This window comes from Dreissena polymorpha, chromosome 5, assembly GCF_020536995.1.
Source record: "Dreissena polymorpha isolate Duluth1 chromosome 5, UMN_Dpol_1.0, whole genome shotgun sequence".
Classification (NCBI taxonomy): domain Eukaryota; kingdom Metazoa; phylum Mollusca; class Bivalvia; order Myida; family Dreissenidae; genus Dreissena; species Dreissena polymorpha.
The window spans coordinates 30027619-30053291 of record NC_068359.1 but is presented as its reverse complement, the minus strand read 5'-3'; the positions used below and the strand labels follow the sequence as shown (position 1 = coordinate 30053291).

Sequence of the window (25673 nt, the reverse complement as noted above, 5' to 3'; positions counted from 1 at the left end):
TATTTACGGGTGCTAGCAACGCAATAGTAGAAGGTTAGTAGAAGGTTTAGCTTGTTTATATTAACAGTTCTCAATACATAGACAGTTGGATATGAGTTCATCAATTACTACAGGCATACTATAGGCAACCTCGAAAATGCTTTATAATCGCTAAAACCGAAAACAACTAAATATATTATATTAAATATATTTAATGTATTTAACAATAAATATCTTTCAAAATGTAGTCGGTGTATACGCTGACTTTGAAATAAAGTTTGCAATTTACTTTTCTAAATAAATAAATACAATTAAACAAAAGTTAAACTATTGTGTTGTGTTTTTCACTTGTAAGTTGCATATTCACCGCATGAAATGTGTGTTAGCGTTGTCAAACCACACATTAGTGTGAGTAGATAAAAAATATACTACGGGAGAGCACTTCATATGTGTCCTCATATGCCTTGTTATGTGTATCTTTCTTCACTATCGAAATATATCGTATGTTGATATTTGATTTAAAGGCAGTTTTCTTTCGACACATTTAAATCACACGTCAATAGCGCCGTCATGCGAAAATGGGTCTTATGCGTTTCGGCAAGCGTTTGTTAAACCCAACATGTGCTTTTGCGCAGTCAGGCCATAGGCGATGCTGTTCGATATAAAATCACTCAATATGTTATGTTTCTCCTTACCAGAAGGAGAGATAGCTGAGTGGGCTATTTATATGATGGACGCATATGGAATAAGACCCATTTTCGCATGACGAGGGTCATTACAAATCTCATTGCGAATTGAAAATGCCACATTTAAGAACAATGCTTTTTGATACAAAATTGAATTCAAAATAGCAAACTTGTTAATAATGGCAGCCTATCCACACATAACGGAATGATTTCCAGACGTGCTGACCAAGTACGGTAAACATTGTGGTATGATAATTAAACGATTTTCTCTTATCGTGACACTATACTATTTCGCTAATGATTGTTTTCTCATCTTGGAGGCGAAAGTGAAATTCTGCGAGATGGATTGTAACGCGTAATTGTAACAGGGCCACAATTTGTGTCGTTTGAGCATACAGAGAGTAGTCCGGAATTCCTTACACTGAACAGTGCTACATCCTTTGAATTGAGCACATACGCAGTGATGCAGCAAAACTTCAGAGGTTGTATCTCGAATCAGTTTATTAAATATTCGAAAATATTCATGCGTGTCTGTTGGCGTTCTGTAAAAGTCACTAAGATGAAAACTGAGTAAAACAGCTACGCCTAAAAGCGCATTAGTGCTCTATACCTATGTTTTTGTCAGCGTTGTTGACACCGTGTGATCTGCTCGGGTAACAAGTAAAGCATAAACAGCAATGTTTATATACTTTTATTCCTCCAAATACAAGATACGAAGATTATTGTATATTTTGAATTTGTATATGGTGTCAAAAATCAAAAGTTTTGTACACGGAACTTTCAATATGAATTTGTATTCTTGGTGAGATAGTTATTTGATATTAGAAAAAAATATTCCTTTAATATGATGGTGACTGCAAATTTTCTTTATATTAAGTTCTCATTACCATTTTCATCATACTTTCTATGCTTTCAGAACGTCCAAAAAGCATGTTGTTTTTATTTTGTCTAAGTTATTTCTATAAAATAATAAGGATGATAAAAAGTGCACACAAAACTCGACCCGTGCGCTAGGACACACACTTTATAAAGTTGAATGGCGTGTGTTCATTTCAAACTTGCGATTGATTTTGAAAAAATGAATTGCGTGTTAAATAATGCAATAGCGAACATCTTCAGTGCCTTCAGCGCTTTGATTTGCTTAGCTAATGAATGGGAAAGGGTTAACGTCTACTTTTACACTTATGAAAGCACGGAGCGTATATGGTCCGTGATGAAAGTAAGCAGGTACATTTCTAAGTTAGCACGCATAACTCAGTAGCAATAGATCACAATTCTTTCTATTTTATTACTGAATTTTTTTTTAAGAATAATGTAAGAGAAAAACGCGTCTGTGACGCTGGGTGCAGCTATTAAAACAAGAAGGCCTGAAAGGCCCAAAGTCGCTCACCTGAGATAAAAAAAATTGGGACAATTCTTGGTGCCAAGTTTCATGAAGATCGGAAAATAAATGTGGCCTCTAGAGTGTTTTCAAGGTTTTACTATAGCCATATAAGGAAAAAGGCCCCACCCCCTGGCAGCCATGTTTTTCAACCAACCGGCATCATTGTTGAACTCGTCCAAGATATTATCGGGGTGAATCTTCTGACCAAGTTTCATGAAGATCGGACAGTAAATGTGGCCTCTAGATTGTTAAAAGATTTAACTATAGCCATATAAGGAAAAATGCCTCGCCCCTTGGAAGCCATGTTTTTTTCAAGCAAACGTAACCATTTTCGAACTCATCCAAGAGACCAATCTTCTGACCAAATTTCATGAAGATTCGACAATAAATGTGGCCTCTAGAGAGTTTACAAGGCAAATGCCGTACAACGGACGACGCACGACGGGCCAAAGGCAATCACAAAAGCTCACAATGAGCACGTTGTGCTCAGGTGAGCTAAAAACTACGTAGGTAACCCACAGTAGTCAGACGTAGCGTAGAATTTTAACGACGTGTAAAAGGTTAAGTTTACGGGAGTGTTATCATTTATTACTGATTGTGGTTACATAACCCCAAACCGGAACTCTTGTTTGCAGGGTTACATGCAGTCAACTTGATACTTAGCACACATTGTTCAGTGCATGCCGCCTAAGATTTGTAAAATAAATTCCAAATGGTTGGTTTTGGTATCAACTTGAAGGTATATTTGTAAGCAATAAGAAACAAGAAATATCATTAAAAAAAGATATACGGCGTTGATTGTGGTTGGAGTTCGTGAAAGGTAAAGAGTTCAATGAATGAGATCAAGGATAGCGAATGTCTTTCTGTGCAGTTCTTAGCTGCATCACACGCAGTACGGGATGGTACGCGGAGTTTTTGCGGCTTATTTTACATTATTACATATTGCTTGTCATAAACCTATAGATACAAAACAGAAAACCAAAATAATAATGGAAGTGAAATTAAAACATATGAGCCAACTGGCCACACGCGAAGTATCCGTACATATTTTAAATAATATACGCGCGTTCTTCGAACAAACCTGTTTTAGTGGTTTGTCGGGCATTGCTATTTGATTCGATTAGTAACAGTATCGAGAATCATCGCGCTCATGCTTAATACATTAGTCAATGTGGTGGAATAATTCTTGTTTAATTAATTATAAATAATATTCATCATGGTATTGTTGAAAACACATTAAGAATCTATTATTGACATACCATAATTATATCGCTTGATATCTTCACTTAACATTTTTCTGGTCTAAAGAAAATTGCAGTTCACATAGTTCACGCTATAGCGTCTTTATTATATAACGATTATTTTACTGGCCGCGAACTCCGGTCAGAACATAAGGTATTCGTGAAGACCCAGCGATGACCTGTATATAAACTCTGACATTCACACACACTAACCGCGAACTGACGAAGGTGTAGAATCTACGCACAAAGTGTATTGTTTCATGCTGAACACGCAGTAAAACAGTGTTAGAAAGACGCGGCCATGTTTCCAATGTTCTGGTGGTATTCTCAAATTAGTCAATGGACTAAATGAAGTGTATTCATTCGTGGGTAGCCGCGGGCATTTTTATGAATGTAACCTAAAGGTCACCTTAGGTCAAAAGTGACGTTAATCAGCTTTGCCGAAAAAAAGCCGTTTGTGTGCTCTACTTTTCTGTTGATGGTTCCCGGCTTTGAAAGTAGGTCTGCACAGCTGTCAAAACCGGTGTGCCTATTCTTAGGTAAATATTTTGAGTTACAGCGTATATAATTTAATGACGTGCATTTTTTCAAAAGATTATGCATTTTAACTTCAACTATTTTATATGTAATATGGAAGGAAATTAATTGCGCATGCGTAACCTTGTTGTTAAGGTCACACTATACTTATTCGATGCATAATATTATTAAATGTAAAATGTTCAACTTGAATAACAAATCAAATCAAAATTGTGCACGTCCCCACGTAACCACGTGTTGTCTTAAAGGGCTTTCTCAGCGGAATGCATTTAAGAAGTAAAACAAGATAATTATGAATCAAAGTTCGGTGTTTTTCAACTATTATGTTTTCGGCTTCTGTTTAGTTGGTTGTAATTCACATTCGCCTAGTTTCCCGCCTGCAGTCTCTTATCTAAAACATAAGAGTGATTTTACATGGTGAATACATATATGACTGCTTTCCATGCACACAGGTCGAGAAAAGAATGACAAAACGCGTTTCATTAACTGGAAAGATGTCTTCCAGTAAATCAAGATGAGTTTTAGTGAGTATAGCAAAGCACATTTAAATTATTTAGTGTATTGTATTCTTTCTCCTATCAATCGTGATACATCGGCTATCTCGGATTCCTCCGTAAGATATGAATAAATCGTCTGCTGATCCAGAGTGATCTCCCAGCTGAGTTGTCGTTCCAGGACACAATATACTAAATGGTTTCCCTATACATTTCAATGTAAAAGCGACATCTTTAAGCGAAATTAATGCAACATTTTGCATATAGAGACCCCCATAACCATACCTTTTCGTAAGGCCATTCTAAGCGAAATCGATTTATGCAATAAAAAAGATATGTCATGTACAATGCAAGAAAGAACTTGACACAAATCAAAATCGACTGTTTTTGCACCTTTTTTTCGGCCTTTTGTTAGTAGAATGTAACCTTTTTCAGTGCAATGGTTTACTATAGTCTTTCAAGTTTATCATATTTCAGGGATTCAGTAGTGAACACCTATTCATGCCCTACCGTTATCTCCGAAAGATAACACCCGAATCATAGTAAAAAAGTGTAAAGCATGCCTTCCTGGCAACTATGATATCTTTTTAGAGAGTACAGCCTACATGAAACGGTTATTTAGTATACTGTAACCTCCATGCTCTCACACACTCTGGATCAGCAGACGATTTACTCTATAAATCGGAGAAGTCCGGCAGAAAGCCGATGTATCACGATTGATCTCTCGATCAGCAGAGGGAGCATTATTTTCCAGATAGATACGACACAAACAACAGATACCAAATAGATATGACATCAATTAACCCCTAACCCTACCCCTAACTCTAACCCTAACCCTAACCGTTCGTGGGCGGAGTTAACGCCTCACTTTCATTTTTGCAATTTCTATTTGTGTGTGAATCTATTTTGAATACAACGCTCTCGATCAGCAGACGATTTATTTCTATCTTACGGAGTTCCCGAAGATAATAAGTCGAAGCATCACGCGTTTCTCGTGATACAAACACGTGAATTTAATGTAACCGTCGTTTAAGAGATTGATACTTGTTTTGTGCGGACTACTAATACACTAACAACGGTATGATTAGGAAGCACTATGTGTGTATTGCTTCATAGACGTTCTGCTGTAAAATTGAATACAGATAAAGTAGTCAGACTGATTTCAAGTGGTGTATAAAATTTGTGATAACGAGCTATTTGTTGTACCGAGTTTCTCGTTATTACAAGAACCTCTGATTTCTATGTTATAAAGGATACAGCCATGAACGCAGTCTCACATCTTACAATTGAGAGAACACAGAAGGTATTGCAAAACTATCACTTTAACTTCTTCGTTTTGTAAATGTGAGAACTAATTCCAAGTAACATATTTCATATCAGAAGAAGTAGACTATGTTTCTTTGAAATTTTTCAATTCGTTATGTAAACCGTACTAGTATTATGAATTTTAGGTGTATGTTAACATGTACTGATGTTATTTTCTCATATATATCGCGATGATACAATATCGAATGTGAGAAAAAACGTATACTTTACAACAAGTCCATTTTAAATACGTATATACATTTGATCCTCGCTCTTGAAAAACTGGGCTTAATGCATGTGCGTAAAGTGTTGTCCCAAATTAGCCTGTGAAGTCCACACAGGCCAATCTGGGACGACGCTTTCCGCCTTAACTGCATGTTTGTTAAGAAGAGAGTTGCTTCAAACGAAAAATACCATAAAAGCGTCCCAGATTAGCCTGTGCGGACTGTAATTGCTAATCTGGGACGACACTTTAAGCTCGTGCATTTAGCCCCATTGTTGCCAGAGTAAGGCTTATTAATAATTTATTCACAGGCACTGGATACTATACGCGGCAGATTTGACGCCGAGTCCGAAAGACTAGAGATAATTACGCCTGACCGCTACAATGACGCCTTTGCAATCTTGAAAGACCATTTCATACCCGATGAACCGCTGGGTTGGGCGTTTGGAGTCAAGTGGCATCAGGAATTTCAAGACGTTTGTAAAAAGGTTCTATTATCTTATTTTTTTATATCGTTCTAAATGCGCGGACAATAAAGGTGCATTTAGCGAACGCCATCAATTTTAAATTTGAAGTTACTGGCACAATCTTTTAGTCTATTGTTTAAATTTCAGAAACTCAATTAAATGTCAATCATTCTACAATCAATATATGACTCAAACTTTACATTTCTTTCAGTTGCTTAAACACAACAAATAGCCAGCTTGACTCAAATGTTGCAATAACGTACTCGAATATGGGTCGTTGGTACTAACTTATGTACCAATATGCATAGATATATAAATTGATAAGCAGTTAAATGCACGTTTCTGAGAACGTATAACATCGTCGTTCACGTTAAAATGACAAACTCGATAGTCTTAGCGTGAAAGTTGTGATCTAATATCTTTAAAAGTACCTTATTGGTTCAGTTTCAATCTTCCACATCAATTAATTTCTTGAGCAATTTAGTACACTGAATGTTTGCTATCTTCGATAGTTGTCCATTCACATTACACGATTAAATCATTATTGTTTTATATATAAAAACGTGAGTTTGATTACATAACTATGTTTTATAATACGTGAAAGGCGTTGCTAATTAGAAAGTTTCATAATAAGAGTATGTTATTTTAATCCTATATATATCAACGGCTTAAAACATGTGTACTGCAAAATTCAAATTATGCTTAAATATATTTTGACGTGTACATGTAGTTTGATTCAAATCGAAAACAAATAGAGACAACACCTCTTTTATACCAACTGATAAATCATAGTGTGAATTGTTATCAAAACAAAACAGAAAGTTTATTAACACTTCGCCTTCGTAATAATACAGTCAGTAAATATGATATCCGTCGCTGATGTATTTGCAAATCTACACATGAGGCTGTAAAGTGGAAATCAATTCGTAGTGCATGAATATCACACTCGCCTTGAGAATGTGAGATAAATGCCCCATGTATGCCTAGTGGACTCTCCCATCCTTCTAAATTGGATCAATTTATTTCCAAAATTAGGGATGTCTTGTATATTTATTTCTATATTTAGAATATTTTTTTATATTAATTCCTTTAAGCAAACAGCGCAGACCCAGATGAGACGCCGCATCATGCGGCGTCTCGTCTGGGTCTACGCTGTTTGCCAAGGCCTTTTTCTAGACGCTAGGCATGAATGGGTTAAATACGTAGTCGACATGAAACGTTGTGATCCGAATGTCAGTCCTTTTGACATTTCACCATTTCAGGCATTGAGTGACAACTGCTCTCTGTGTATGATTTCCAAAGGGAACAACGAAATTATGGGAATCCGTTTGATCGAATACACGTCCGCCTCCGACCCTCCACCCAACTTCGATTTCATGACGTACGAAGAATTCAAGGGGCTCTTTAAGTTTCTGACCCACAAAAGTAAAGAGGTGGATTTCTTCAATCGGTATGGCGTCGACGAGGCCTTGCATTTCTTTACGCTCGGGGTTCACAAAAGTACCGTCGCATGGGCCTTGGTTCCAGGTTGCTTGAGGCAGGCGTTGCCCTTGGTAAGGAGTTGGGATTTAAAGCGATTAGAGGGGAGGCGACGTCCAACTTCTCTCAGCGAATTTACCAGAAAGCGAAGTTTGAATGCATTCTGGACATGCCGTATGACGAGTACACGTTCAGGGGAAAGAAGCTCAGTGAATCAACCGGAGAACATAAAATGGCCAAAGTATTTGGGTTGAAATTATGAAAATACGTGGACGTGGTTAATGGATAAATAAAACGAAATTATAAATGTGTAATTGATATTGATTCTGTATCACGTATTCTCACGTATTTCGATAATGACTTGATTGAAGTCAACTCATCTATTAGAACTGTTCATTGTTTTCCTGTCCTTTTTTGTCAATGACAATTTGAGCTACGTTCTGAAAAAAAACGTTGCTTAATGCATGTGCGTAAAGTGTCGTCCTAGAATAGGCTGTGCAGTCCGCACAGGCTAATCAGGGACGACACTTTACGCCTTAATTGGATTTTCATGAGAAGAGATTTCATCCAAACGAAAAATGTCATAACAGCGGAAAGTGTCGTCCCTGATTAGTCTGTGCGGACTGCATAGGCTAATCAGGGAATACATTTTACGCACATACATTATGCCCAGTTTTCTCAGAACACGACTCATTTCATATCCAGCGTTTTTAATCATTCTGCTCAAAGTCATTCTGATCACAATTACTACCCATCAATATGGCTATATATGGCTATAGTACAATTTTGTTAACACTATAGAGGCCACATTTATTGTCTGATCTTCATGAAACTTGGTCAGAAGATTCATCCCAATAATATCTTGGACGAGTTCGAAAATGATGCCGGTTAGTTGAAAAAATATGGCCGCCAGAGGGCGGGCATTTTTTCCTTATATGACTATTTATGGATATACAGTCGAAACTGACCTTACGGCCACCTGAGAATAACGGTCGCCTGCAGACAACGGTCAGTCTGGATTCCCCCCCCCCCCCGACGAAAATCACTATATTACACTTGAGAATAACGGTCACATGTCTATAACGGCCAAGGGCCACTATATTCCACTCCGAAATTCATGTTTGAACTGAAAACAACACCCACGCTGTTCTCAGGTTTGACTTTAGTAAAATCTTGTTAACACTCTAGTCTCTAGAGGCCACATTTATTGTCCGATCTGCATGAAACTTGGTCAGAAGATTCATCCCAATAATATCTTGGACGAGTTCAAAAATGATGCCAGTTGGTTGAACAAACATGGCCGCCAGGTGGCGGGGCATTTTTCCTTAAATGGCTTTATGAAAACGTTGTTAACACTCTAGAGGTCACATTTATTTTCCGATCTTCATGAAACTTGGTCAGAAGATTTGTCCCAATGATATCTTGGATGAGTTCGAAAATGGTTTCGGTTGCTTAAAAAACATGGCCACCAGGGGGCGGGGCATTTTCCTAATATGGCTAAATATCATGCTTTAGTAAAACCTTGTTAACACTCTAGAGGACACATTTATTGTCCGATCATCATGAAACTTGGTCAGATGATTTGCCCCATTGATATCTTGGATTAGTTCGAAAATGGTTCCGGTTGGTGGAAAAAACATGGCCACCAAGGGGGTGTGGCATTTTTCCTTATATAGCTATAGTAAAACCTTGTTAACACCCTAGACGCTATATTTATTGTACGATCATCGTGAAACTTTGTCAAAAGATTTGTCCCAATGATATCTTGGACAAGTTCGAAAATGGTTCCAGTTGGTTGAAAAACATGGCCGTCAGTGGACGGGGCATTTTTTCTTATATGGACTTATGAATCTTCATGTCAGTATATTTGTTTAAATGATATCTTGGATGTGTATGAAAATGGTTCTGGTCTGTTGAAAAACGTGGCTGTCAGGGTGTTCACTAGTCATGCAAGTTGGTGAGAATATTTTGTTCTAATGACATCAGTTCCTTTGATTCTCAGGTAAGCGACTTTGGGCCTTTCAGGCCCTCTTGTTTCTGGTTACTCCAGCTCCCCTCTCCCGCAGCAACACCATATCAACAGTCTTCAAGTAACAACTAAATAACTGGAAAATAGCAGCTAAAATTAAAAATTCGTCCCAACTTTCGTGAGTCTAGTAAATTAATTAGGTGGAGTGCTGGAACACACTCCGAGTACACACATATTGCAGGCTCAGACGCGGAAGAACCTCGTTATAATTCAAAATACAGACATGCACACAAGTGATCACAGTTCCGCTTGATCTCATTGAATTTGCAAAGGATCTTTGTCTAAGAATGTAAATAAATCAATAAATAACGCCGTATATCTTTTTGGCGTAGCTGTCTACGCTTAATTATGACATCGATTTCATGAAATAATTTATGGCAGCGGCAACATAACACACCAATCGAGTCGCGCAGTTTCCGACATTAAGGAAATACAAACTAACTGTTGTTGTTCAACGTCTATGATTTCTGTTGTATATTTGATTACCTGTATGTAAACAAATTCATGAGACAAAACGAATGATAAAGTTCAAAGCTAATGACTCTTTTGATATGAAACACGTTACATGTACTTGCGAATGAATACTCAAATCATCAAAACGAAGTAGTAAAAAGTTCTTCAGTCTGACAGGTGACGGGTAAAACACAGGTAAGAGGTTCGCTCAATCGTAGGTGGGACTTCAGGAAATTAGAACAACACGGACTGGAAGGAGGGGTGTATTGATTTTAAGTAGTGAGAACCAATACATAAGTTTTCTCTTACATTCTTTTTCTGTTTTGGTATTTTGAGTTAGGAATGAGCATGATGTGAAATCAATATGGTATGCGTGCTCACATAATGAATGTACTTGCTTACTTTCACAGGAGTAAAATAAGAAAAGTACTTATTACATTGAAATATTTATTCTATGGTTTATTACCATTTACACGACATTATCTAGATGAAAGTCACATGTTGTTTTGACATTATAAACTTAACACATAGAAATAGTATATTTTATGAATATTTTTTATATCAACTGAGCAGCGAAATATGTTTAATTCAATTAAATATTAATTTTATTACGTTCCAGAAAGAATGAATACAGTTTCGGTGCATAAACATGCGCTTCCATACACTTAACGTTGACATGTGAATTAAACCATGGCTGTGACGTTATCCTTTGTTAACGCTGTACCTTAACATTCAATATTGGACTGGTTGCCGCCCCTTTTCGGCGTAGCTGTTTAACGTCACTTTTGAACTTAGGTGACCTTTAATCATGACCAGTAAAACTCATATAAACATTCCGGCGGCTAGACACGAATGAATACACTTCATTTATTCCATTGGCTGATTTGAGCATACCACCAGAACATTGGAAAAATGACCGCGTCTTTGTAACACTGTTGTACTGCATGTTCAGCATGAAACAATTTTATCTTTAAGGAAAAGGATTGATAGATAGAACAGTTTTACACTCAACTCTTGACATCAGTACAGTTTGTGCGTACATATCTTATTTTCAGAGGATTGCGAGCGCCATGGTCAGTTCGCGGCCAGTAAAATAATCGTTATATAATATAGACGCTATCGCGTGAACTAGGTGAACTGGAATTTTCTTTAGACCAGAAAATATGGTAAATGAAGATATTCAGCGATATAATTATGGTATGTTAATAAAAGATTCTTAATGTGTTTTCAACAATACCATGATAAATATTATTTTTGATTAATTTAACAAGAAGTATTCCACCATATTGACTAATGTATTAAGCATGAGCGTGATGATTCTCGATACTGTTAATAATCGAATCAAATAGCAATGCCCGACAAACCACTAAAACAGGTTTGTTCGAATAACGCGCTTATAAATATTTAAAATATGTACGGAAACTTCGCGTGTGGCCGGTTGACTCATATGTTTAAATTTTACGTCCATTCTTCGTTGGTTTTCTGTTTTGTATCTGTAGGTAAATGACCCAGCAATATGTAATAATGTAAAATAAGCCGCGAAAACTCCGCCTAACATCCCGTACTGCGTGTGATGCAGCTAAGAACTGCACAGAAAAAGACATTCGCTATCCTTGATCTCATTCATTGAACTATCAACGCCGTATATCTTTTTTTAAAGATATTTCTTGTTATTCTTGTTTTCGTTGTATTCGCGTAAGGTACCTATTATCACATGCACGTGCAAAGCGGGCATTAAAAATACGTTGAAAATATTTCAAGAAAAATAAGCCTCAAAATGTCCGTTATGACAAAAAACGACGGTCGGAAGCGCGTAGCGCCAAAGACGAATTTGGGGAAAAAAGTGGTTTAATGCGCAGGCTAATCAGGGGCGACACTTTCCGCCTAAACATGATGTTTGATAAGAAGAGGCTTTCCTTAAACGAAAAATATCATTAAAGCGGAAAGTGTCGTCACTGATTAGCCTGTGTGGACTGCACGGACTAATCTGGGACGACACTTTACGCACATGCATTTAACCCCCTTTTCTCAGAGCGCGGTCCATTTATATTTCACATATTGAACACTGTGTGGCATATACTTATTACACACATTTGCAAAGGGCCAGCCAGCAAACTTCACTATCGATACAAAGATGATTTTCAGTCCATCATACATGGTTATCTTGGTCTCTTTTATCTTGGGCATGACTGTGATATGTCTAAAAATGGTTACATAAATACAATTAAGTTTACTTCCATAAAATTAGCTGTCGTAAACCTCGTGCTTAGTTCGAGTTTACTGGGTTCTCAGGGCGTTTATCTTCAGGTTGCCGACAACACTGGCTTTTTTTAAGTCGGTAAGCCAGGAACCTTTATTTTGTCGACTAACAACAAGTCACAGTTAATGCTTCCTTTCCATTTATTAATTAATGGATAAGATAGCTTTGTTCCCAATAGTTAAAGTAAACATAGACACCGATCCCGATTGAAACTTTTCCAAAAATTACTAAGTTCAATAGCAAGTTGAAAATCATCAAACTTATAAGAAATAGAATCATCTTCATCTCTGTTTTGAATAAACTATCTTAGATGTTGGTAAATTTCCCAAATGTCCATTTCCAGATATTATCTTCAATGTCCAAAATATTAATTAATTAATTATACTAACCAGTGACGCAGATAATTTAATCAGTCAATGTTTAGTTTTCGGAATGCTGATAAGCCGTGGTGCAGCATGTTTAATACACCCTCCGGCTAGAAGGACACTGACCAATAGTCAACATCCAATAATATCCTTAAATACATCTTTTTTGAGCTGATCTCAATTTTAATTGGCTGTTGCATAATCGTGGAGGAGTGTTGAGATTTGATTGACAGTTAAGGATCTAAGACAAGGCATTTCAGCCCCTCACTCTGCGACTCCTCAGCTTAGACAAAGGAAACATCACAATTAATTAAAATTCATGTGTAAAAATAAAAGTTAAAATAATACAAACAACAAATAGCATATGCATGTTTCTCTAACAAAATGCTTCGTTTTGAGTATAAACACGACATTTATTGGTTATCAGATGACAGACTTATGTTATTAATTAGTTACTGGCAGTGGAGACCTTAAACAGTGTTATAAACATGTGACTTCCTTCATTAAATGTGGTGTACATAAAGACAGTAGTTTGCATGCAATTTAATAAATCTATTGTTTCTATGTCATACAATAACTGTACATGTACTAATGCACCGTAGAGCCTTATCTTTGATCTTTACTGATAAATTAAGTTAAACTACTGTGTTTTGGTGTATTGATTGAACATCCTCTAAGATCAATTGGATTGGGAAAATCAATAATCTCGGCATTCTACTGTGCAATAAAACTGTTTCCATGGCAACCTTGACTTCAGTAAAATGCACTGGTTTACCTGTACATATTTAGTGCAGTAGATAATGACCATCCATGAAGGAGACTTAATGCGTATCATGTTCATGCATCTCTTTCAACTAATTAATAACACAAGTATGTCACCTGATAACCAATATACCTCATGTTCATACTCAAAATGAAGCATTTTGTTAGAGGAACATTTGTTGTTTGTATTATTTTGACTCTAATTTTATACATGTACATGAATTTTAGTTAATTGTCATGTTTCCTTTGTCTAAGCTTAGGAGTCACAGAGGGAGGGGCTGAAATGCATTGTCTTCGATCCTTATCTGTCAATCAAAATCTCAACACTTCTCTTAGACTATTCAACAGCCAATTAAAATTGAGATAAGCCCAGAAAAGATGTTTAGAAGGATAGTATTTGATGTTGACTATTAGCCCATGTCCATCTAGCCTGAGGGTGTCTAAAACATGCTGCACAGGGCTTATCCTCATCCAGGTCGGGCTACAAAGACCTCGTGAAGAGGCCAGTAGGACCTGTAAATGAACTCTGATATACAAACACACTTATCATCATCCCGAAAACTTAATTTTGACTGCTTAAAAAATCTCTGTCACTGGTAATTAATTAATTAATATTTTGGACATTGAAGATAATTTCTAAAAATGGACACTTGGAAAATTTACCAGCATCTAAGATAGTTTATTAAAGAACAGTGATGAAGATGATTCCTTTTTTTATATTGATTTTCAACAAACATCTATATTACAACATGAATACACATATGAAGCAACACAACATTTTGGTCTCTTACATATACTAAAGTATCATATGCATTGACTATGTCTGCACATGCACGTGTTTTATGTATATACTAAGAGAAAAAACACACACTTTATTTGTTTAGGTATGGACATGGTATTTAAGAAATAATTCGTGTGCGTTATAGTTTGTTGTCGAATAACCCACGGCCGGGAGTTTAGATGCGTAGGGATTAAATCACGAGTGCGAAGCACGAGTGATTTGAAACCACGCATCTAAACTTCCGGCCGTGGGTTATTCGACAACAAACTATAACGTACACGAATTATTTCGATTCTAACACGATTTTTACTAAAGATTTATAGAATGTATCTTATTTTTCTTGCATACTATTTTATGTGAAGCTCCGCCCATAAAAATAGCTTTCGGCTGTTCTGTCGATCACATCTCCGCCCTCAATAACAGCCAAATTGGATGGAAAAAACCCATTTCATTTCTCACGTTTGGTTAAATAAGAACAACAACAACTTGCGTAAACTAACATGTCTTCATTGTACACTTTAAATTAACGCAAGAGTGTTACATCTACAAGAAAACAACACGGTATATGTGACAATAAATTGGAATAAACTGACGATACTGTACAGAAAAAATTACTGTACAGAAAAAATTACAAATAGTGTTAAATCAACGTCAGCCATTTTAGTATCGAAGCAGCAGACGAACACCGTGGGAAATTGGGTCAATTTTACGCATTTCTGTTCATAGCGTAGTATTTTGTCACGTGACTTTCATTCATAAAATACCGGATTATTACGCTGGTGGAAAATGTATCGGCATGTTTTGTTTAGCTACAGCGCGTGCTTTCAGTGTATAAGCTCCGCCCATAATTTGTTGCAGAATAACCCTTGGGCGATTTTCTTCTTTGTTTATATTAAATTTGGCACGTGCCGTGTTAGAATGCTTAACATTGTTACCAGAAAAATAGTGTTGAGACGATGCTATGATATTTTCTAAAGAGTGAAAAGGAGAGGGGAAAAGCTAGATTAGATAATAAGAGAGTTGTAGCATTGATAAATTAAAAAAAATTAATAATAATAAAGTGATTATATATATATATATATATATATATATATATATATATATATATATATATATATATATATATATATATATATATATATATATATTATATCAAACAAAAATCAAAAGGCCCGCAATATTTGACATATTTCACAAAATTTGACATAAATAAAGAGAAAAATTTAGCGGTTTAAAAAGTAACGATTAAACAGAAACATCCAAAAATGTCGGGGATGTAGGCAAGATTCTAAATGAGTTATTTCAAAGTTGTGCCATTTTCCATTATGTTGATCAATTTTTCCTTTTTCGAAGGCAATTTGCTTTTCTAATATAATTTTCATTCTTAGAGCATTGTTGAAGGTCTCAATATTTGGCTTTTCGGCTTTTGATTTGGTATTGAATGTGTAAGATTTCATAAGGATACTTATAAAGTTAATCACTTGATTATGAGTGCCTCCTTTTTTAGTTCCAAAAATAATATCAATTACATCCAGTTCTATGTGTAATTGTTTTCTATTTAATAACAATGTCAGCTCCTGCCATATGGGTTGTACAGAATTACATTCATATAAAACGTGTAAAATTGTTTCTTTACAACTTGCACAAAAGTGCACAGACTTGAAGATGTTAGATTACATATATACAAATATGAATTAGTTGGTAGTATGCACTGTAGAATCTTATATTGAAAATTGCGTAAAGTGTTATCTATGGTGGCTTTAAATGGTGTTAAATAAGTATGTTTCCAGTCGATACTTTGTTCATAGGGGGGCATTATGTCTTCCCATTTATTTTCTTGTTTAGTTTTATTTTCTTCTAAGGTTTGTTGTAGATTATATAAATATTTACACACTGTTTTTGATTTTTGTACTTTTTCAAGTAATGTGATATGATTGAAATTGAAAAAATCCATTTGAGATGCATTGTAGTTGTTGTTTGTAAGCTATTGGGATACTTTTGATTAGTGTGTAATATTTAAGATAATCTGTTGAGGGTATTTCATAAAGGGTTTTAAAAGCTTCAAATGTATAATAGGTTTTTGACATAAAGTCGTATATGTGTTCTAAGAATTTTATACCCTTATTAAACCAGTTTAGGTAGAAGAAGGTATGTTGGTTATATTTTTCTATCCTCGAGTTATTCCATATAATCGTTTTATTTACATGCCCTTCTTTTTCTTTCGATTTAATCTTGTTCCAAGAGATAATGGCATCTCTGAGGAATATATTTTTAAATTGGAAACAATATGTTTTTCATTAAGTGCATATTCAAATACAAAATTTTCACCATATTTATTAAGTTCATTTACATAGAAAATTTTCCACTGCCCTTTATTGTTTACGTCTGTTAATCTTTTGACCCAACTGGCCTTATTAGCATGTATTAGAGCAGTAACATCGATGAGTTTCAGTCCTCCTTGTTCTATCGGTTTAACTAGGGTTGTTCTTTTTATTTTTTAAGGTTTGAAATCCCATACAAATTAGAACATAGATTTATTAATTTTTTTGTAATATTTCATGATTAGGGGTTTGGAGTGCTGACAATGTGTACATAATCTTTGGCAGGACAAAAGTTTTAACCACAGTGACGTTTCCGAGGTGTGTTAATTTTCTGTGTTGCCACTGTTTTAAGCAATTTTTAAATGCTAGTAATTTTGGATGCAAGTTTTTGTCTATATTGATATGTTCATTATTGGTGAAATAAAACCCAGTGTTTAAGCTTCTTCAGAGGTCCAAGAAAAATATTTGTATTTGTTAAATATAAGTTGTGTGTTTTTAAGTGAACCAACGCGCATAACGATGGATTTTTGTGTATTTAGTTTAAGTCCAGATACTTCACTGAAGTCTTGAATAGTATTTATCAATGTTGAAAACGAATTAAGCGTTCCATCTGTCAAATAAGTTGTATCATCTGCGAAAAGTGTTTGTTTTATTTCTTGTTCTTTTATTTTTATTCCTTTGATGTCTACATTGAGATGAATATGATTCCATAACTTATTAATTTGATGATTTTCAACATGATATTGAACTTAGTAATTGTTGGTGTAATTTCTGTATTGATGTCGAGAAATGAGTGTAAACTGATATATCTCTCAAACCTTATCATAAGAGATACAATTGTTTCATGCTAAATACGCAGTTAACATCGTTGCTTAACGAACTGGAGTATCACTTTTCATATCCTATACTTCAAAAAATAGAAAGTCGATGGAATAACATTTAATGTTAATGTGAAATCAGTTTGTAGATTGCACGTTTTCAACTGCGAAAAGTTTCAGGCCTACCGGCGGGAAATTTTATATTCAAATTGATTGTGATTGGTCGCTTGCAAAGGACAGACTAAGGTGAGAAGCTGGCGTATACAGCTACGCCGAAAAATAAGGTTCTTAACCCCACGGGGGGGGGGGGGGGGTAACTCCCCAAATTTTAGGGAAGGGGTGTTCCACTGAGACTTCCGAAATTCCCATTTCAATACTAGAATTTGATAAAGTGGACACATTTCATATTAGTATTTTAATCTCTATAATATCATTACAGTATACTTATTGAATTTGCTATTATATGTTTATTAGTAAATTATATATATGTATCATACAACATTTCTATGAAGAATGAAATTTATCATACCCATTTTGATACTGATGCTTTCAAATCTATATGCATTTATATACAAGCAAATTTCTGATTTCAATACCCATATGTATACTTAGATGCTCAAAACCATACCCATATCTATAATTTTAGTCGAAAAACACACCCCATATTTTCGGCACATCCCTATATACCCATATATGGGAAGTAACTCCCCCGGGTTCTTAACAGTGTGTTACCATGCTGTCCAGCCTGAATGTAAACCCCTGAGAACCGTTGAACCTGCACCCTGGTTTAGTTGGTTGTAATTTGTCTTCACCATAGTTTGCAGCTGTAGTCTCTTAAACCATACCAGTGATTGTTTGGTGAGCATTACTGCTCTCCCTGCACACAGGTCGAGAAAAGAATGACAAGACGTGTGTCATTAACTGAAAACATGTCTTCCAGTAAACCAAGATGATTTAAAGTAAGTATAGCATAGTACATTAAAAATATTTAGTGTATTGTATTCTATCTCCAAGCTGTATTGTCGTTCCATGCTCTCGCACACACGTGCCATACTCTGGATCAGCAGACGAACTATTTCTATAATACGTTGTTCCCGAAGATAGTCGAAGCATCACGAGTATGGCGTAATACATACACGTAGCATTATGTGTGTATTGCTTGATAGGCGTTGTGCTGGCTGTTAAATTTTATACAGATAAAGTAGTCAGACGGATTTCAAGTTGTGTATTTGTGAAAATGAGCCATTTGTTGTACCGAGTTTCTCGCCGTTTAACAAAAGAAACTCTGATTTCTATGTTATTTAACAAAAGAAACTATGTAATAAAGGATACAGCCATGAACGCAGTCTCACATCTTACAGTTGAGAGAACACAGAAGGTATGTCTTACTGTGTTTAACCTTTCACAGTCACATTGCAAAACTATCACTTTAACTTCTTCGTTTTGTTGATGTGAGAACTAATTCCCAAGATACATCTTTCATATCAAAAGAAGTATGTGGCTTTGAATTTTTTCAATTCGTTATGTAAACCTTACTAGTTTTATGAATTTGTTTGTGTATTGCTAACATGGCCTGATTTTATTTTCTCATATATATCGCGATGATACAATTTCGAATGTGAGAAAAAACGTATACTTTACAAGTCCATTTTAAATGCGTATAGTTTGAGCCTCGCTCTTGAAAAACTAGGCTGAATGCATGTGCGTAAAGTGTTGTCCCAGATTAGACTGTGCAGTCGGCGCAGGCCAACCTGGGACGACGCTTTCCGCCTTAACTGGATGTTTGTTAAGAAGAGAGTTGTTTCAAACGAAACATACCATAACAGCGTCCCTGATTCGCCTGTGCGGACTGCAATTGCTAATCTGGGATGACACTTTACCCACGTGCATTTAGCCCCATTAATGCCAGATAGAGGCTCATTAATAATGTATTCACAGGCGCTGGGTAATATACGAGGAAGATTTGATACCGAGTCCGAAAAACTAGAGATTATAACGCCTGACCGCTACAATGACGCCTTTGCAATCATAAAAGACCATTTCATACCCGGTGAACCGCTGTGTTGGGCGTTTGGAAACAAGTGGCATCAGGAATTTCAAGACGTTTGTAATAAGGTGCTAGTATTTTTATTTTTTCTATCGTTCTAAATGCGCGGACGATATACGAGTACACTATTGCTATATTTGAGTCGAGCTGAATAACAACGACGATATACGAGTACACTATTGCGATATTTGAGTCGAGCTGAATAACAACGACGATATACGAGTACACTATTGCGATATTTGAGTCGAGCTGAATAACAACGACGATATGCGAGTACACTTTCGCGATATTTGAGGCGAGCTAAATAACAACGACGATATACGAGTACACTATTGCGATATTTGAGTCGAGCTGAATAACAACGACGATATGCGAGTACACTTTCGCGATATTTGAGTCGAGCTGAATAACAACGACGATATACGAGTACACTATTGCAATATTTGAGTCGAGCTGAATAACAACGACGATATACGAGTACAGTATTGCGAAATTTTAGTCGAGCTGAATAACAACGACGATATACGAGTATTGCGATATTTGAGTCGAGCTGAATAACAACGACGATATACGAGTACAGTATTGCGATATTTTAGTCGAGCTGAATAACAACGACGATATACAAGTACACTATTGCGATGTTTGAGTCGAGCTGAAAAACAACGACGATTTACGAGTACACTATTGCGATATTTGAGTCGAGCTGAATAACAGCGACAATATACGAGTACACTGTTGCGATATTTGAGTCGAGCTGAATAACAACGACGATATACGGGTACACTATTGTGAGATTTGAGTCGAGCCGAATTATAACTACGATATGCGAGTACACTATTGCGATATTTGAGTCGATCTGAATAACAACGACGATATACGAGTACATATGCGAAATTTGAGTCGAGCTGAATAACAACGACAATATACGAGTACACTATTGCGATATTTGAGTCGAGCTAGCTATTTTTTGTGTTTAACTTACTTATGAACCAACATACATTGATATCAATATTGATACGCAATTAAATGCAACTTTCTAATAACGTATAACATTGTCGTTCACGTTACAATGACACACTCGATAGTCTCAGCGTGAAAGTTTCGATCTAATACCCGCACAAGTACCTCATTGGTTCTGTCTAAATCGTCTACATTAATTAAGATTATTTTTTCTTGAGAAATTTAGTACAAGAAATGTTTGCTATCTTCGATAGTTGTCCATTCACATAACACGGTTAAATTATTTTTGTCTTATATAAAAAAGTGAGTTTGATTACATAACTATGTGTTATAATACGTGAAAGGCGTTGCTAATTAGACAGTTTCATAATAAGATTATGTTATTTAACTCATACATATATCAACGACTTAAAACATTTGTGCTGCAAATTCAAATTATGCTTGAATATATGTTGACGTGTAGTTTGATTTAAATCAAAATCGAAAAAAGAGAGACAACATCATTTTCATCCCAACTGATAAACAATATTGTGGATTGTTATCAGAACAAAACAGTTTATTAAGATTAAAAATAATACATTTAGTAAAACTTTATATCCGTCGCTGATGTGTTTGTTAATCTACACATAAGGTTGTTAAGTGATAATCAATACGTAGTGCATCAGTATGACACTCTCCTTGAGGGTGTTAGCAAATCATGATAATTGAAAACGTAGTCGACATGAAACGCTGTGTTCCGAATGCCTGTCCTTTTGACATTTGATCATTTCAGGCATTGAGTGACAACTGCTCTCTCTGTATGATGTCCAAAGAGAACAACGCAATTATGGGAGTCTGTTTGATCGAATACAAGTCCTCCTCTGACCCTCCACCAAACTTCGATTTCATGACGTACGAAGAATTAAGGGAGCTCTTAAAGTTTGTGACCCACAAAAGTAAAGAGGTGGATTTCTTCAATCGGTATGGCGTCGACGAGGCCTTGTATTTCTTTATGCTCGGGGTTCACAAAAAGTATCAACGCATTGGCCTTGGTTCTAGGTTGCTTGAGGCAGGTGTTGCCCTTGGAAAAGAGTTGGGATTTAAAGCGATTAAAGTGGAGGCGACGTCCAACTTCTCTCAGCGGATTTGCCAGAAATTGAAGTTTGAATGTATTCTGGACATGCCGTATGACGACTACACGTTCAGGGGAAAGAAGCTCAGTGAATCAACCGGAGAACATAAAATGACAAAAGTACTTGGGTTGAAATTATGAAAATACATGGACGTGTTATATGGATAAAAAAATCGAGATAAATATTAATTCTTTATAGTACATGTATCCTCACGTATTTCGAAAATGACTTGATTGTCGTTAACTCATCTGTTAGAAATATTCAGTGTTTCCTGTGCTTTTGAAGAATTCCTTTTTTATCAATGACAATTTCATATCCAGCATATTTAATCATTCCGCTCATAGTCATTCTGATAATAATTACTACCCATCAATATCGGTTTCATTTTAGCTGTATAACTCAGATTACATCAAGAGAAATCAAGAGACTTTTTTTCGCCAGTTGACCCGAACGAATTCATCCTTTAATAAAATTTGTTAATGGGAAAGAAATTCCCCTGAAAAGTTACAATGTTTTTAATGTCGATTTACCAAGTAGCCCTTTGTCACCTCTGATGGGAATGTTTAGAAGTTTTCATTTGTTGAAAACGTTAATAGCATAAAGTGGTGTGTAAAGTGATTTTATTCACTTCAATGCAGATTTAATGCATTTTACACTAGTTAATTTTCAAGTTCAGCTCCTTAATCCGTTGAAAACGAAGCGTAGCTTGTATTTAGAGGCACGATATACGAAGTAGAATTGGCATTCGAAAATCGCTTTGTTTTAAAATGTATTAATCAATCCGCTTGACAACAATAGCCAAATAATGTAAATTAGCACGAGTTTTAAAAGCAACTTATTTAAACGGTAGTATAAACGGCGACCCGGGTTAAATGTCCGGTCCGTTGAAAAATATGGCCGCCAGGGGCGGGGCAGTATTCCTTGGCTACAGAGAAACATTGTTAACACTCTAGAAGTCAAAATTTGATACCAATCATCACGAAACTTGGTCAAAACATTGGTTTCATTGATATCTCGGACGAGTTCGAAAATGGTCCAGATCGGTGAAAAAACATGGCCGCCAGGGGGTGGGGCAGTTTTCTCTATATGTATATAGCGACAATATGTGAACACTCTAGAGGCCACATTTTTGGTCCAATCTTCATGTATTTTGGTCAGAACATTTGTTTTCTGGATATGACGGTTGAGTTCGAAAATGGTTCGGATCGGTAACAAAACATGACCGCCTGGGGGCGGGGGTGTCATTTTCCTAATATTTATATAGTAAAAAAGCTTGTGAACACTCTAGAGGTCACATTTTTGCCTAATCATCATGAAATTTTGTCTAAAGATCGATTTTATAGATATCTCGGACGATCATGGGTGGAAAAACATGGCCGCCAGGGGGTGGGGCAGTTTTCTCTATATGTATATTGTGAAAACATGTGAACAGTCTGTTAAAGAAATATAACCAGTACATACTTTCTAATACCGGTAGTTAACTCCCTTGTTAAAACCTTGTTAACACTCTAAGGCCACATTTATTGTCCAATCTTCATGAAATTTGATCTCAATTATATCTTGGATGAGTTCGAAAATGGTTACGTTTGCTTGAAAAACATGGCTGTCACGGGGCGGGGCATTTTTCCTTATATGGCTATAGTAAGTTCTTGTTAACACTCTAGAGGCCACATTTATTGTCCTATCTTCATGAAACTTTGTCAGAAGAATCATCCCAATAATATCTTGGAAGAGTTTAAAAATGATGCTGGTTGGTTAAAAATCATGGCCACCAGGAGGCGGGGCATTTTTCCTTATATGGCTATTGTAAAACCCTGTTAACACTCTAGAGGCCACATTTATTTTCCGATCGTCATGAAACGTAGTCAGAAGATTTGTCCCAATGATATCTTAGATGTGTTCGATAATGGTTTCGGTTGCTTAAAAAACATGGCCACAAGGGGGCGTGGCATTTTTCCTTATATGACTATATATGGCTTTAGTAAAACCTTATAAACATTCTAGAGACCATATTTATTGTCCAATCTTCATGAGATTTGGTCAGAATATTGGTTTCTATGATATCTTGGATGAGTTCGAAAATGGTTACGTTTGCTTGAAAAACATGGCTGCCAAGGGGCGGGGCATTTTTCCTTTTATTGGATTTTTGCTAAGAAGAGACTTCATTTAAACGAAAAATGTCATAAAAGCGGAAAGTGTCGTCCCGGATTAGCCTGTGCAGACAGGCATTATGCCCAGTTTACTTAGAACAGTTTAAGTAAATATGAGCCTCAAGATGTTCATTATGCAAAAAAAACGGACGGTTTGACGCGCGTAGCGCAAAGACTATTCGATATTTAGCATATTGAAGACTGTGTGGCTTATATTACATACATTTGCATAGATCCAAGACATCATGTTAACTGTGTACACATACACGAAATTTTACAGTATTAAACACGATCAGCCAGCAAGCCTCGCTATCGATACAAAGATAATGTTCAGTCCATCATATATGGTCAACGAATGTTATCTCGGTCTCTTTTATCTGGGGAATGACGTTTGTGATAGTGTAGCGCGAGTCGCCGACTTCCTGAGGCCGCCACCGAGCGCTGTGCCTTCCGAAATCCTCGGAAGGCTAACTATTTCATTCAGTACAATAAACAGTGTAATTAATAATTTTCCTTAGGCTATACCTGCCTTTTGATTATGAACTAAAAATAATCGAGTCGCTTCAGATATATACAATGCGACCAAAGAGGGGACCGATGCCTTCAACGAACCCTCCGGCTTCCGTGAAGCTACTGGCTACCGCCTCCGTGAGGTTACTGGCTTCCGCGAAGCCACTGGCTCTTCGTCACCCCAAGGCCTTAGGTGAAGCTTCCGTCACAGCCTTGTACGACGTCCGTAGACTCCAACCCTCTGAAGACCCTCGAACCATACAACAGGAACTCTGAAGACGGGCAGCACCGTTCGAAGTCAACGTAAACACCCAAATGCTTCAGATCACTGTTCCTTAGAGTAACGTCCCTTTTCTTCAGATGTTCATCCGCTCGCATACACAGGAGAACTGCCCAACTTGCTGATCTGCGCGTCTTTATATACTGGCGAACAGAGCGCCACCTAGCCAACTGAAAGGCACGATCCGGAATCTACCGACGTTTCAAAATTCCCTCCGCACTCTACGGAGATTACCGATCAGCATTTCTCCTTCACTTACACAGAAACTAGCCGATTATATACGCAGGATTTTACTAGAAGCATTCCTTAAATATCAAATACTCTTTAAATGCTTAATACGTTATTTTTAGCCATTCAATTAACTAACTTTTATAAAGAACAAGTTACAATTTCATGATGATTACCTGGCAAATTTAAAACTAAGGGAGGTAATTATACTGTAGCAGTGAAGAAACGCAAAGCATCTATTTCGACCATGAATCCTTTCGTCATGTTACCCACGCCTCCGATTTGACACGAGTCACCTAATGATTCCAATATACAAAACTAATACAATCAAACATTACAACTAATCCAAAAACTGTACACAAGCAAACTTCAACAAGAGCTAACTAACACAATGCCAGAGCGAATCTCTTCCTGAGATAATAAATGTATCAAAATCAGTGCCCCCCAGAAAACACTTCTCACTAATTAACATGGATCGTACTGAACCGAAAACACATAGCCCCTATTATCATACCCAATGATAATATCACCGAGGCTTGCCGTGCCTCCGCATATCTCTCCAAGACATGCTGACCATTCACCTGTAACTGAGTTACTAGAGGTTTCTCTTGCATAGACTGTAAAACCTTCGTTAGTTATCACAGTCTTCCTTTTCTGAAGGTTGGCTTCAGTTGTAGCCTGCACCTTAACTATGAGCTCCTTTTTCCCTCTTGCCTTGACCGGCAAACCAGACGTTAACGACGTTTCATTGCATGTCGTAACGATCATGAAGCCTGTTTGATCATCTGGCTTCAAACTGATT

At 36.5% G+C, this 25673-nt stretch overlaps 1 protein-coding gene across 7 annotated transcripts; it reads left to right on the top strand.

Moving 5' to 3' along the window:
- The first annotated feature begins 3810 nt into the window (after nt 1–3810).
- On the top strand, nt 3811–21887 carry LOC127882026 (arylalkylamine N-acetyltransferase-like 2). Of its 7 annotated transcripts, none has more exons than XM_052430407.1 (4): nt 3811–3829; nt 5574–5624; nt 6161–6337; nt 21364–21887. In XM_052430407.1, exons 2-4 carry the CDS (start codon nt 5583–5585, stop codon nt 21841–21843), a joined length of 699 nt encoding a protein of 232 aa, XP_052286367.1. In that variant the 5' UTR covers nt 3811–3829; nt 5574–5582; the 3' UTR covers nt 21844–21887. The 7 variants fall into 7 exon arrangements, 6 of the variants coding, with proteins under 6 accessions (XP_052286367.1, XP_052286366.1, XP_052286365.1 ...); XM_052430406.1 differs by lacking the exon at nt 3811–3829 and adding an exon at nt 4280–4351; XM_052430405.1 differs by lacking the exon at nt 3811–3829 and adding an exon at nt 5222–5399.
- Nucleotides 21888–25673: the final 3786 nt, after the last annotated feature.